This window comes from Bison bison, unplaced genomic scaffold (genome assembly GCF_000754665.1).
Source record: "Bison bison bison isolate TAMUID 2011002044 unplaced genomic scaffold, Bison_UMD1.0 scf7180017864466, whole genome shotgun sequence".
NCBI classification, from domain to species: domain Eukaryota; kingdom Metazoa; phylum Chordata; class Mammalia; order Artiodactyla; family Bovidae; genus Bison; species Bison bison.
Window position 1 is genome coordinate 1,774,877 of NW_011495027.1, and position 14,144 is coordinate 1,789,020.

Below are 14,144 nucleotides of genomic sequence, written 5' to 3' on the forward strand. Positions count from 1 at the left end.
TCCCTTTCAATGAATACCTGAACTTACAGGAATATAATAGAAATCCCCAGTGTGCAAAAAGTCAAATGGTGAGTGAAAAATCAGAGCTGTAATGGAGAGCATACTTGAGTATCCTGAGGAAATTTTTATACCTTGGTCACCAAAGGGCTTTTGTTTTAAACAGCCTCACAGAGACAGAAGATGATTTCTTTGATCCATTCAACTTGGGATATCTTAGATTCCTATGTAAAGCCAGGATCCACAAAGGATCATAACCTCAGTGAAAGCATAGACTAAAAAATAAAATGTCTCCTCTGACACAGGGTGAGAATACGGAAGCTTGCATTTCCTGGCTTTGGTTCCTGGGGAACTGGGAGGGCCGTGTGTGCATGTGTATGGGATTCTTCTCCTGAGAGTTTATAATCAACTGCTGCTTCTCCAGTAGATTTCATGTTTTAATCTGTATTAATTGTGTGGTTTAATAATTTTAAGTAAAATACCTTATAGTAACAGTGTCAGGCTGGTAACATCTATCAGATGCCAGGCAGAAGCTAATATGAAGCATATCCTCAAATCAAACCCTGTGATTTTCTCACAGATAAAGGCCAACTAAACTTTGAACTCACAATCCAAAATCAAAATAGATACACAACACACACACACACACACACACACACAATCTACAGCAAAAGATAGTCAGCAGGTACTGCAGCATTAGATCCTACCAAGAATGTCAGAGAATAGAATTTTCATATTCAGACTACTGTTCAAAATTAATAATCACGTAAAAAAGAAATATGAGGAAAAAATTATATATGCCTCCCACAGAGCTTCAAAATACATAAAACTGACCCATTTAGAAAGAAAAATTATAACTGTGTAATATTTATAGATATATATAAAGAATTGTTACCCAGTAATTGGAGAGTACACAGAAATATTTAGAACACTTACAAAATTTGACTACATATATTTGAAATACTTTAAAGAATTGAGATATAGGCTTTGGTCTCTGGGCTTCCCTGTTGCTTCAGATGGTAAAGAATATGCCTGCAATGCAGGAGACCTCGGTGCAATCCCTGGGTCAGGAAGATCCCCTGGAGAAGGGAATACCAACCCACTGCAGCCATTTATTATTATTATTATTATTATTATTATTGCCTGGAGAATTCCATAGGCAGAGGAGCCTGGAGGACTACAGTTCATAGGGTTCTCAGTGGGTTGGACAATCCTAAGTGACTAACACTTTCACTTTTTCTTTCACTGTGGTCTCTGACTGCAAAGCAGTAAAGTTTAATCAATAATAAAAGACTAATTAAGTAAACACAAATATTGTATTTGGGGATTTAAAAAGTTCCAGTAACACACAGGTCAAGAAATAACTAATAAACTTAAAATTCAGTATGTATCAGAACTTGTAGAGTACAGCTAAAGTGGATTTAGAGACAAATTTTTAAATGTGTATATTAGGAAAAGGGAAAGATATTTATGATATAAGTGTGCAAGTAAAATTAGGGAAAACACAGCATGGTTAATCAAAAGAAGAAAACTAATAGGGACATGAGCAAAAATCAGTGGAATAGAAAATAAAGATTCATCAGAGCCAAAGGTTAGTTCATGGAGAAGACTTTTTAAAAATTTGATTACAAACTATTTAAAATTTAATCATAGTTAAAATAAAAACTTAACAAAATTAGGACTGGACAGTTTTATAGTCAAGTTCACAAAGAACAAAAATTTTGATCTTGTGCAAAACTTCAAAGAATTAAAGAGGATATATTCTTAATTTCTTAAATCTGTGTATTCTAGTATAACTTTACAAGTAAAGTATGGGAAAGAAATCAATTAGAAACATGTTCTCTGAAGTTAGTAACAGGAACAGGATTCTCATTGTCTGTACAGTATTACACTGTGACTCATAACTTGAACAGTAAGACAAGAAAATGTTGGAGGAAACCAAAGTATCATTATTCATAGATATGTGATTATCTACATAGAAAATTCAAGAAACTCTACCAGTGTTATTTTAGAATTGATAAGAGTCTGCCATGTAATAAGACCACTATATAAACATCATTTGTGTGTTATACATCAGCAACAAACAAATGGTAATTAAAAAAAAAAAATCTCCTTTTTACAATAGCCACCAGAGCTCTAAAGACCCTAGGAATAAATCTAATAAAAGAATAATAAGACCTTTAAGAGAAAAATTATAAAATTCTATTGAGATATTTATAATCTTTAACAAGCAGTTAAAATTTCATACCCACTAGATTATCAAAAATTAGAAAAAACAGTAATGCATTTTGTTGAGGTATGGATCATCAAGAATATGGTGGTAATATAAACTGACACAACCATTTATTGAGCCATTTATTATTATCTAGTTTAGTTGAAAACGTACATACCATATCAGCTAGGGATCCACTCCTAGCTCTATATTGTCCAGCAACAAGACAAAATATTTGAATTCAGAACCAAATGTAAAATCTTTAGCATATATTGTGGTAGGTATAATATCCTCTGAGAAAAAGCCTCAGTGAACAGTTATGCAAGTATAGTGCATTTCAAAGAGCATTTCAAAAATTTTCTGGGTCATTTGTTTTATGACTGTAAATTTAGTGATATTTATTATTATAAAATCCTATTGGGAACATCTTCAGTCAAACATGGTTTGGATGGTTAGAAAATCCACAGCATTCCTAGATAGAATGCTATCTAGGAATAGCATTCCTAGATAGCATTGGGAGAGAAGGCATATGTGTGTGATTAGTAGTGAATTAGTATACTGTGTGGATTCCTAGTGTATCCATCTGCCCATGATTGATAAATAGATACTAATCAAGTAAGTTAGTGTGTGTTTCTATAGTTGGATCATTTATATATGTCTCACCAAAAGTTTTAAATTTTTTTAGCCGTGTAGTGAAAGAGTGAGTCAATTATGATGTTCACTTGTAACCAAGACTTGATAAAGAATTAACTAATAAAAATCATAAGGAGAGGACAGAACAGTAAAAATTAGTATTGCAACACAAAGTAGAGCCTTTAATGCCTATTAAGTTTCCAGCCACTCATCCATGTGTGACTTTGTGCAAGACTAATTAATATCTTAGAAAACAAAAGTAGGCATGGTCTCATCCACTGAACTGCACAAATACAGTTGTAGTAGTTAGAGTTGTTTTTTATATACATGCTCATTTTAAGGTTACAGTGAATTTGCTTTGAATAAACATGTTTGAATATGTTGAAGCAACATGTCTCTTCAACAAAGTGAACACAGTTGCTTTTCAGATTAAAAAGATAGAAATATGGTGTTTCATTAATATATTTGCAGAGTAGAGTTTTAACTGGTTTTAAAAAATATGTATCCAAAGAATTAATTGTAATCATGGTATAAAACATTTTTGAATATGTGGTTTTCATTCTGTTCCTATTTGTGAATATCTAATGAACATACATGGATTGATAACTTCTTGTGTATATGTTATTTTATGTTATTTAATCTGTTCAATTTATTCTTTTTGATCAAGCACGCAAATCATCAGAAGCATCTGGTAGGAATCCAATTTTTACAGAATAATTCTGTTGGTTTATTGCTCTAAGTTAGATTTTTATGAGGTATTTTGTGACTAGAATATTTTATGTATTAGCTTACTGAAATTTTTTGTACAGCATGTATGTGTGTGGGGGGTATACTTAAAAATAACAGATACAGAGCTCTAAAGAGGTGGGTGTTTGAAGTAGTGATGGTAAAAGACAAACTATTACAGTTTATTTGATTTATACTTCCTTGAGGTTTTGAAAGGGATTGTACTGTTATTTGTTGATAGAACTTGGTATTTTCATAGGTAATTTACCTTCATTCCCATCCTATTTTGTGCTTTCTGACATACACTGAATAACTCAAATAGAATATGCTTTTATTTAGGTAAAGAATGAAAATGAAAATAATTTAATTACAAAGAGATTAGGGAGGGAGGTCCATGAATTATAATTTGCTCAGTAAAAAATTTTTTAACTTATTATAAGAAAAGATACTAGTAAGAAACAATTGCTTATAGTACCAAATACTTAGTCTTTCCCTAATAGAAAATTTTAGAGGGACAGCTCCTTCTTCTGTTCCCTAAATGTATGCCATCAAGATTTAAAATATTCAGACCTGCAATCTCCAGTGGTATTCCTGCTTACTCTATCTGGTTCCCCTCATTCTTTAGCAAGTTATCTTGCCTCCTGTTTCCCAGGAGTAGAGTATAGCAATTGGGAATAACAGTTTATTCCTGTTCCTTCCCACACATTGTAAAGAGTTGCTGTGGTAAACAGCTACCTGCCTGATTGGGCACTTTCTTGCTACGCATTCACTTGCCACTGCTGCTGTACACCTTTACCCTGTCTGCAAGTCTGTTGCCATTTCCTGAATAAACCATGCTCTTTCCTCCATGCCTTTTATTCAAGATCATCCCAGCCTGTCCTTCTCCTCAACTTTATCTGCCAGAGGAACTGTTTATCCTTCAGGATTCAGCACAAATGCCACATCATCTTTTATGATTTAACTTACTACCCAAGAATTTCCTCTTTTGCACTAGACTAGCACCTATAGATTTCTTAGTTGTAATCCTTGTCACATTCCATTACAGTGGTTCATCTATCTCCCCTTTAGCTTCTCATCTGCTTAATAGTAGCGATGTGTTTATGCTTTATTGTGTTCCCCAATTGTGACTCAGTTTCTGGTACCATTGAACAGTGCTCTACAAATGTTAAGAAGATGGTTAAAACAGCACCAATGAAGACACTGTTTGTCTGGAAGACATTATTTGTCTCTCAGAAGGGACTTAACGAAGTATTACAGTTCAGTGTCTTTGCCTACAGTGAAGTTTTGAATAAAGAACAAAAGTCCAGAGATAGCATTGCAGTGGTTATAGGATGTATATTTAAATTTAGTATTATTAGTGCAATTGCTATGAGGAGTTAAACTTTTAGTTGTGATCTTAAGGAAAATTAGAAAATTAGTATTGATGTTGGCACTAAACACTTATTGATTTTGTTTCCTTACCATTTAATCCTAAAATATTCTATTTGAATATATTCAGTCAAATAATTGTTTCTACATTAATACTTTATTCTGTACAAAATATTCTGTGAAAATGTGTATAGGTGATTTCATGCTAATATGCTGTCCTGTGTCATTTAATCATTGTTTATTTTTCGGATACAAGCTTGCTCGTCTTCAGAAGTATCTGGTAGGCAACTACTTTTAATAAAACAAATGTTACCTTTCAAGACTTTTTATTTGGTTGTTTGCAAGTTGTTATGCTATTAATATAGTTATATTTTTATAAAATATTCTGAGTTAATAAAATATTTTAGTTGAAAGAAATGGCTTATTTAGTTTTGTGTTGAGTTTTATCTACAGAAATGATTTATATTATAGTTTCTTATATTTTAGAAACAACATATAGTACTGTGAAATAGTGTACATGGTACACTTTATATAGAGGGTAGCACAAAACTGATAAGCACACACCACTTAAATTAAATAACCCAGGTTAATGAAAGGTTTTTGGAAGATAATTATGCTATTGTAAATTTTGAAAAAAAAAAAAAACAGCTAATATTTTAATTGGGTATTTACCCTAGGAAGTTTATATTCTATTTTGTCCTATTTTCTGTTTCTCTTCTATTTTCTGACACCCATTAAAAGAAGTTAAATAAAATTGTCTTTTTACTGCAAAAGAGGGAGGTGACATTTATCTCATTACAAAGAAAACTGAAGAATTCACTGTCTGGAGTAGTTGTAATTTGTACCATAAAAGATTTCTAAACATTTCTTATAAAATGTGAATGATAACCTCCTTTAAATGTTGCATAACAGCATACTGTAACTAACAACATGCTCTTTTTATAATAGGTAGCAATCTCGAATCTAGCAGCAACACAGAACCAAAAACTGCCTAATAAATAAATATACTACCTATAATTAGTGAAACATTGCAGAATTATCTGAATAACATAAAATATTTCATACTTGATTTTCATAACATGGAATATTCCATACTTAAATTTTTAATAAATTTTCCTAATGTTTAAAATGAACTCAAATTTTTAACAATAGCCTATGTGTAAATATATTCAAAAATACTTTGAGGGTGGTAAGAATTAAGTTTTTTTTAATGTACTTGTGGATGTTCATAAAAATTATCACTTCCTTCATCTCATGAATAGGGGTAAATATTTCTACAGATCAACCCTAGGTGAACATATATATTCATTTGGTATGCTCACTTCTTAAACTGAGAAAAGAGAAAAAGAGAAAACTTTATTTGGAAAATAAATATAATTGAAATATATACTTCTGGGAAGAAATTGAGTTAATTTTTGGTGTCTTCATTTTTTTAGCACCTAGCTTGCTCCATTATTGACCATTCCCAGGTAGGTCAGGTGGTAAAAAAATCCACCTGCAATGCAGGAGGCCCCAGTTCGATTCCTGGGTCAGGAAGTTCCCCTGGAGAAGGGATAGGCTACCTACTCCAATATTCTTGGGCTTCTCTGGTGGCTCAGACCATAAAGGATCCGCCTGCAATTCGAGAGGATTGGATTCAATCTCTCCATTGGGAAGATCCCCTGGAGGAGGGCCTGGCAACCCACTCCAGTATTCTTGCCTAGAGAATCCCCATGGACAGAGGAACCTTGCTGGCTACTGTCCATGGGGTTGCAAAGAGTTGGACACGACTAAGCACAGCACACAGAACAAAATATATTTGCAGAAAAATCCTTTGTTGAGATGATTTTTCCTAAGGAGAGTTAGGAATCACTGTGTTTTTAAATAGGTATTTATGATTACTAAGAAGTATTAGAACCAATTTTACAGCATATATGTATGTCGTGTTAAGTCACTTCAGTTGTGTCTGACTCTTTGTGACCCTATGGACCTTAGCCCTCCAGGCTTCTCTGTCCATGGCGTTCTCCAGGAAAGAATACTGGAGTGGAGTGCCATGCCCACCTCCAAGGGATCTTTCCAACCCAGGGATTGAACCCATGTCTCTTGTGTCTCCTGTATTGGCAGGCAGATTCTTTACTACTGCACCACCTGGGAAGCCCATAAGCCATATCTACATTTAAACTTAATTAAATCATTGTGATATCCTGCTACAGCCACAGGCTTTGGAGCTCAACACATGTGAGAGCTTCCTGGGTGGAGCTAATGGTAAAGAATCCGCCTACCAACACTAGGAGACACAAGAAATGTAGATTTGAGCCTAGGGGTTGAGAAAATCTCTTGGGGTAGGAAATGGCAACCCACGCCAGTATCCCCTGGAGAAGGGATACACTACCCACTCCAGTATTCTTGGTCTTCCCTCATGGCTCAGCTGGTGAAGAATCTGCCTGCAATGCAGGAGTCCAGGGTTCAATCCCTAGGTTGGGAAGATCTCCTGGAGAAGGGAAAAGCTACCCACTCCAATATTCTGGCCTAGAGAATTCCATGGACTGTATAGTCCATGGGGTAGCAAAGAGTTGGACACAACTGAGTGACTTTCACTTTCCGTTATTCTTGCCTGTTAAGTCTCATGGACAGAGGAACCTGGCAGGCTGCAGTCCATAGGGTTGCAAACACTCCGAACGACTGAAGTGACTTAGCACACACACATCATCAGTGGTTATAAGCTTTAAAAATAACTGAAGATAAACATTTAGAAAGTTAAGTTTACCACTGTTTAATAAAATGCAAAGCAAATATATGTGTCTCTAGATTACCTATTGTTTTAGAATTATTCCTAATCTAGCATGTTGTGAAATATTTTTTGTTTATATTTATAAAATATATATTTTGGTTAACTAATACTTTTACAAAGAGTTAACTATGTCATCTTTGTATCTAAATAGTCCACATATAAACTAGAGATTTGTGTATGTGTATATATATATACACTTATGTGACAAAAAGTGTTTCAGGAGCAAGATTGTCTTTGTGGAACTATCTAATGACATTATAATTAAGGCTTATCCTTACTCTAAAAGGGAATCTCTTTATATGTTGAAATAATTTGTAAAATTCAACATCTTTAATTCACATAGTTTCTGATAATTTTTATATAAGGCCTTTATGAGAATTGTTATTTACTTTCTACAGTATTATTTGACAGTAAACTCAGAACACTGATGTATTTCAAAGATTTTCCTGAATATCCTATTAGTGCATGAAATTAAGCAGTACTTAAAATTTCTCCTTTAGTTTATTCACCAAGCAGGAAAAAGGAAATTTTCCTTCAACTTACCATCTTTGGCAAATACTGCCAGTCCTTCCTTTGACCAGTTACTTTTTTTAACTCAAGATCCAATTAGCAAAAAGTGACAGGAGAAGCTGAAACAGGATGTTAGGGATTCTTTTTTCTTTTCCTGATTTTCTTCCATGTCTCCAAATTATCTATACTCATGTAGGCATCTGGAGAGTTTATACTGCAATTTGATATGCAAAAAGTTCTATAGATAGAAGATAACTAAAAATATTTTTCAAAAGAAATCAGGGGTATATTTTGGGAATCACAAGTTGTTTCTTAAAAGCCACAGTTGCATTTAGCAATAAATTATGTTTTTAACTTACTTTGTAGCTGTCATTTCCAAGTCAATGCCATGTGCAGATATATCTGTTTTATGCAAAAAAGAAAAGAAAAATTTTTCAAAACCACTCTTCTTCCATTGTAACTAGTACATTAAGTTTCAGAAGTAGGATGACTTGAACCTTCCTAAAGTCAAAGAAAATGTAATAATTTTCCACGCCCCAAATCCACCCTTGGGAGAAATTAGATCATATGTGCATAATTAGGTGCAATTATTTGATTCATTGTTTTGGTGAATGAGATTTTTATACAATGGGAAGATTCTAATTTTAAAAATTATTTTTCTCATTTCCTAAAATAGGTATTTTGAGAGTATTTTCCAGCAAAATACAAGTGACAGTTTATATAAAGTAGTAAAATACTATCTTCAGACATGCACACTAGTGAGTGTTACATAAAACTAATGTCTGCTTTTGGTGCCTCTTAACACCATTTTGAAATCTCAAAGCAAATGTCAACAGGCCTCTTGATTAACAGTGTTTTGCCAAAGGTACTTCATCAGGGGAATGTATATCTTAAATATCTTACTTAAATAGTAGTTTAATAATACAGTATCAGTAGATGATCTTATTAAATTATTTGTGAACCCCTCATTTGAACTTTTAATTTTGTCTTTTTATCATCCCTTTCATCATTCTTATAACTTCTGAAATAAATGCCGATGTGCCACTTTTTTGCCCTTTACTGTTTAAACACTATTTAAATACTATTTTCTTGTTTCTTTATAGATTCAGATATCAGAGGAATATTGGGAACTCTCCCTTCCCCAAAAAAGAAAGACTAAAAGATTTACTTCTTTTATAGTTACGTTTTTATCTCAAACTTAACTATGGGAACAATGATAAATTTTGTTAATGCCATTTTATATCTCTGGAATTTTTTTCCTATTCGTTTCTAAAACCCTGAAGTTCTTTTGTAAACAGAAGTCACTGTTAATAGCTTTGTGGGAAGACTATGAAAAAGAATTCTTTTAAGTGTTTCATCATTTAGCAAATCTAAAACTTCAAACCACAGCTCAATAAAATAATGTGACTATTATTGATCACTATATAACCATCTGATTTTGAATTACTTTACTTTAGTTTACATTATGAATTAAGCATTCAGGCATTTAGTTTTGCTCTCAATTTAGAATGAGATTTTTAAGCTGTTTGGGTTTTTTGGTTGTTTTATTTTTAAGTCTTTGTGGCTATTCTTGTGTTAGTCTGTGATTTTCCCTCTTTCTCTCTACCTTTAGTAGAGAGGATACAAATCTAATAATGTAAATCCTTATGCCTGAAAACAGCCCTTTATCAAAGTCACTTATTTTTGAAATTCCATAAATGAATAAATTCACATTCTATAGATGTTTTCACTTCTTATGTTTAAAGGCTCTGTTAATATCTGGTGGCTTTTTTTTACAATAAGTATTTTTCCCTGTATTCATTTCTAACATTTTTCATTATTTTCAGGAACCATATTTTTATTATTAGATTATTATCAAGGTGACCTTCATATAGAACAGAATTAAATATTCTTAGAAACTTGAGAAAATGTTTGCTTCTTCTTTAAAGAAACTAAATAGCTCTCTAGTATACCATGGTTGTGAATATATGTTTCGTGACAACTATAGTTAACCTAAGTCTATGTTTTTTAAGCAAGTATACTTATGTGTATTTATATATATGTAGTATGGATATTCTTACAAGTCAATTTTTTTTAATATATTTTCAGTGAAAGAGTTTCTAGCCAAAGCCAAAGAAGACTTTTTAAAAAAATGGGAAAATCCTGCTCCGGTAAGGAACATTTAAAATTTTCTGTGATTTAAAATCTCGCTTTAAGTAAAATCATGATACTTGCCTAAATAACTTACTATTTTGGAAAACTTAATTTCCAAGTAACATCAATAAATATAAGCTGAATGTAAGAATTTTGTTATAACATTAGGTTTTGATTCATTACTAATTTTATGTATACCTAAATTGGAAAAGGAACTAATTTCCAATATAATACCCAATGGTACATTTTGATACTAGTTCCAAGTTCCTACAAACTGTTTATAGTTTCTGATAGTAATTTTGATTTATGTCTTTGATAGAATATTTATTATTTTTATGAATTATGACAGTAGGGATCATATTGTATAGTTTCAAATTCTTAATCACAAATACTTGGCTATTGACAACATACCAAGTACACAAAGATTCATAAATGTTTTGATGGGTTAAGTTCAATATAATTTAAGTACTTTAGATCTTAAGATCTAAAAACTGTGTATAAGAAGAACCATCTATACTTGACAAAAACTTTTTTGAATCTATTTTTATAAATAATTAATGACTTTTAGTAGTTTAAATTTTAAAAACTTTTTTCCTAGCATAAAAATCCTTTTCAAATATTTTTTTACTGAAAAATATTTAATTCTAGGTAAAATGCTTTGTTTTAAGAAGATGCTATCATTACCAAGATGTAGAGCATGAGCCATAAAACACAGTCACTCTGATGATTAAAAGAAGTTAGACATTGTCTAATTTGAAACATAAAGGGAGGTGAGGCTGCTGCTGCTGCTAAGTCGCTTCAGTCGTGTCCGACTCTGTGCGACCCCATAGACGGCAGCCCACCAGGCTCCCCCATCCCTGGGATTCTCCAGGCAAGAACACTGGAGTGGGCTTCCATTTCCTCCTCCAATGCATGAAAGTGAAAAGTCAAACTGAAGTCGCTCAGTCGTGTCCGACTCCTAGCGACCCCATTGTCTGCAGCCTACCAGGCTCCTCCATCCATGGGATTTTTCAGGCAAGAGTACTGGAGTGGGGTGCCATTGCCTTCTCCAGGGAGGTGAGGAAGATGTCATATTTGTATGAAAAGCAATGACTGGCAGAAAGAGATATTCTGTTGTCTATTAATAATGTTTATTTTCATTATTAATTTGGGAATTTTATTAAACATTTCAATCCATTGTTGATAAAACCAAAAATTAAATATTAATCCATAAAATTAATTAATTCAAACAGAATTATAAGGACTTTTTCTTTCTGTATTGATACAGAATCTCATAGCAATTTAAAATTGAGAAATAGGAATGAATACAAGTTTTATAAATAAAAACTTAGAGTCACTTGCTTTCTCCTTAATGATTTACTAAGAAGCTCTGAGCAAAGGCAAGGTTTGATTTGCAAAAGATTAAGTTCAACTACAGTGAATTCCAGTAGCAATTCAAATTCCTTACTTATAAAAGAACCATATTGCATCATATATTTCTTAAGCTTAATGCTATACAGACTGGTCCTTGGAATTATTTTTTCCAAGATTTTCATGAAGACATTTATAATGAAAACCTATTAAACAAATGGGTCAGCAATTACTGTTTGATGCTATTAAGCGCATAATTTGTTCCCTGTAATCTTCATTCTGTTGTGGCAGCAACAAATTCAGTAGATTGATGCCTCCAATTTTTTGCTTCTATGCTATAGTTAAAGCCAAACAAAGACATTTTGCTTGTAACAAAGCATCTATTCAAGGAGAAAAAGAGACTGATTATTGTTCTGGGATTCCAACTTTTGGTTATCTTTGTGGGAGTGAGGAATTCTTTTTACCTTATTGTTACTTTTTAAGGTAATACAGGGTTATTATCACATAAGAGAGAGAAAATTATTTGGATCTCTCATGCTGTTATTATCTAGTTTATATAAGGATAGAAAGACATAGAAAGGATAGTAAGACACTGCTTTCTTCAGAGATAACTGGTGAAATGACTGATGCTCAGCTTATCTATTCATTACAGTTTTTTTGCAAATGCACTGTGTGGCTTCCATGATTACATACTTCTGGTCACTTTTTAATTACCAAAATATGTATCTAATTTATTATAAATCCAGTACTATGAATTCATATTGGAATGTGACCTTTTATATTTCAACTGAGGATCTTATTTCCTCACATTACTATTACTCTTTGTTTATGATATAAGTCTCTCCTCAAATGTAAGATCCTTTCTTATTCAAAGGGAAAAACAGAATCAATAAACTGGAATTTCTGTAGTCTTTTTATATTGTTTTTAAATGGATAGTTATAAACTGTCTATTCTGATAATATGTTATTAAGTCTATTATAGTTATCATATTCTTCTTATGAATACTTCTAATTATAAAATATATTTTTTCCTGTATATTTAGAATAATGCTGGGCTGGAGGATTTTGAAAGGAAAAAAACCCTTGGAACAGGTTCATTTGGAAGAGTCATGTTGGTGAAACACAAAGCCACTGAACAGTATTATGCCATGAAGATCTTAGATAAGCAGAAGGTTAGTGTATTTATTTGTCTGGTTTTCTTTTGGAATTTTTTAAAACTTTTTTAAATTTTAAATTGAAATACAATGCTGTTACAATGTTGTGTTAACTTCAGGTATACAGCATAGTGATTCAGTTTTATATGTTGTATATATATTTTTTTCTTTTTTAGATTCTTTCCCATTACAGGTTATTACAAGATATTGAGTATAGTTCTTGTACTATACAGGTTCTTGTTGGTAATATATTTTATATTTATTAGTGTGTATTTTTTAATCCCAAACTCTCAGTTTATCCCCCAGCTTTCCCTGTTGGTAACCATAAGTTTGTTTTCTATTTGCTTTCTATGTCTGTGAGCCTATTTCTGTGTTGTAAATAAATTCATTTGTATTATGTTTTTAGATTTCACAAGTAAGTAATATAATGTGATACTTGTCTTTATCTACCTTGCCTACTTCACTTAGTGTGATAACCTCTAGGCAGAACATAGGCAGAACACTCTTTAACATAAATTACATTAATATTTTTTGGCTCCATCTCTTAGAGTATTGGAAATAAAGACAAAAATAAACAAATGGGACTTATTTAAAGCTTTTGTACAGCAAAGGAAACCATAAAATAAAAAGACAACCTACAGAGTGGTAGAAAATATTTGCAAATGATGTTTGACTGCCAAAAATTAATTTCCATAATATATAAATAGCTTATACAGCTCAATATATATGTACATAAAATCCGATCAAAAATAGGTGGAAATGTAAATAGATATTTCTGAAAAGAAGACATACAGATGGCCAATAGGCATGTGAAAGGATACTCAGTATTTCTAGTTACATATTCAGATCAGATCAGATCAGTCGCTCAGTCGTGTCTGACTCTTTGTGACCCCATGAATCCCAGCATGCCAGGCCTCCGTGTCGATCACCAACTCCCGGAGTTCACTCAGACTCATGTGCATCGAGTCAGCGATGCCATCCAGCCATCTCATCCTCTGTCATCCCCTTCTCCTCTTGCCCCCAATCCCTCCCAGCATCAGAGTCTTTTCCAATGAGTCAACTCTTTGCATGAGGTGGCCAAAGTACTGGAGTTTCAGCTTTAGCATCATTCCTTCCAAAGAAATCCCAGGGCTGATCTCCTTCAGAATGGACTGGTTGGATCTCCTTGCAGTCCAAGGGGCTCTCAAGAGTCTTCTCCAACACCACAGTTCAAAAGCATCAATTCTTCGGCTCTCAGCCTTCTTCACAGTCCAACTCTCACATCCATATATGACCACAGGAAAAACCATAG

The 14,144-nt window shown here is 32.8% G+C and overlaps 1 protein-coding gene across 2 annotated transcripts in view; it reads left to right on the plus strand.

Moving 5' to 3' along the window:
• Positions 1-14,144, plus strand: part of PRKACB (protein kinase, cAMP-dependent, catalytic, beta) — a 144,196-nt gene that overhangs the window by 80,304 nt on the left and 49,748 nt on the right. For both annotated transcript variants that reach the window (XM_010860295.1, XM_010860294.1), the window contains exons 2-3: positions 10,305-10,366; positions 12,743-12,871. In XM_010860295.1, the coding sequence (XP_010858597.1) occupies positions 10,305-10,366; positions 12,743-12,871 (191 nt within the window). The remainder of the gene's footprint in view (positions 1-10,304; positions 10,367-12,742; positions 12,872-14,144) is intronic.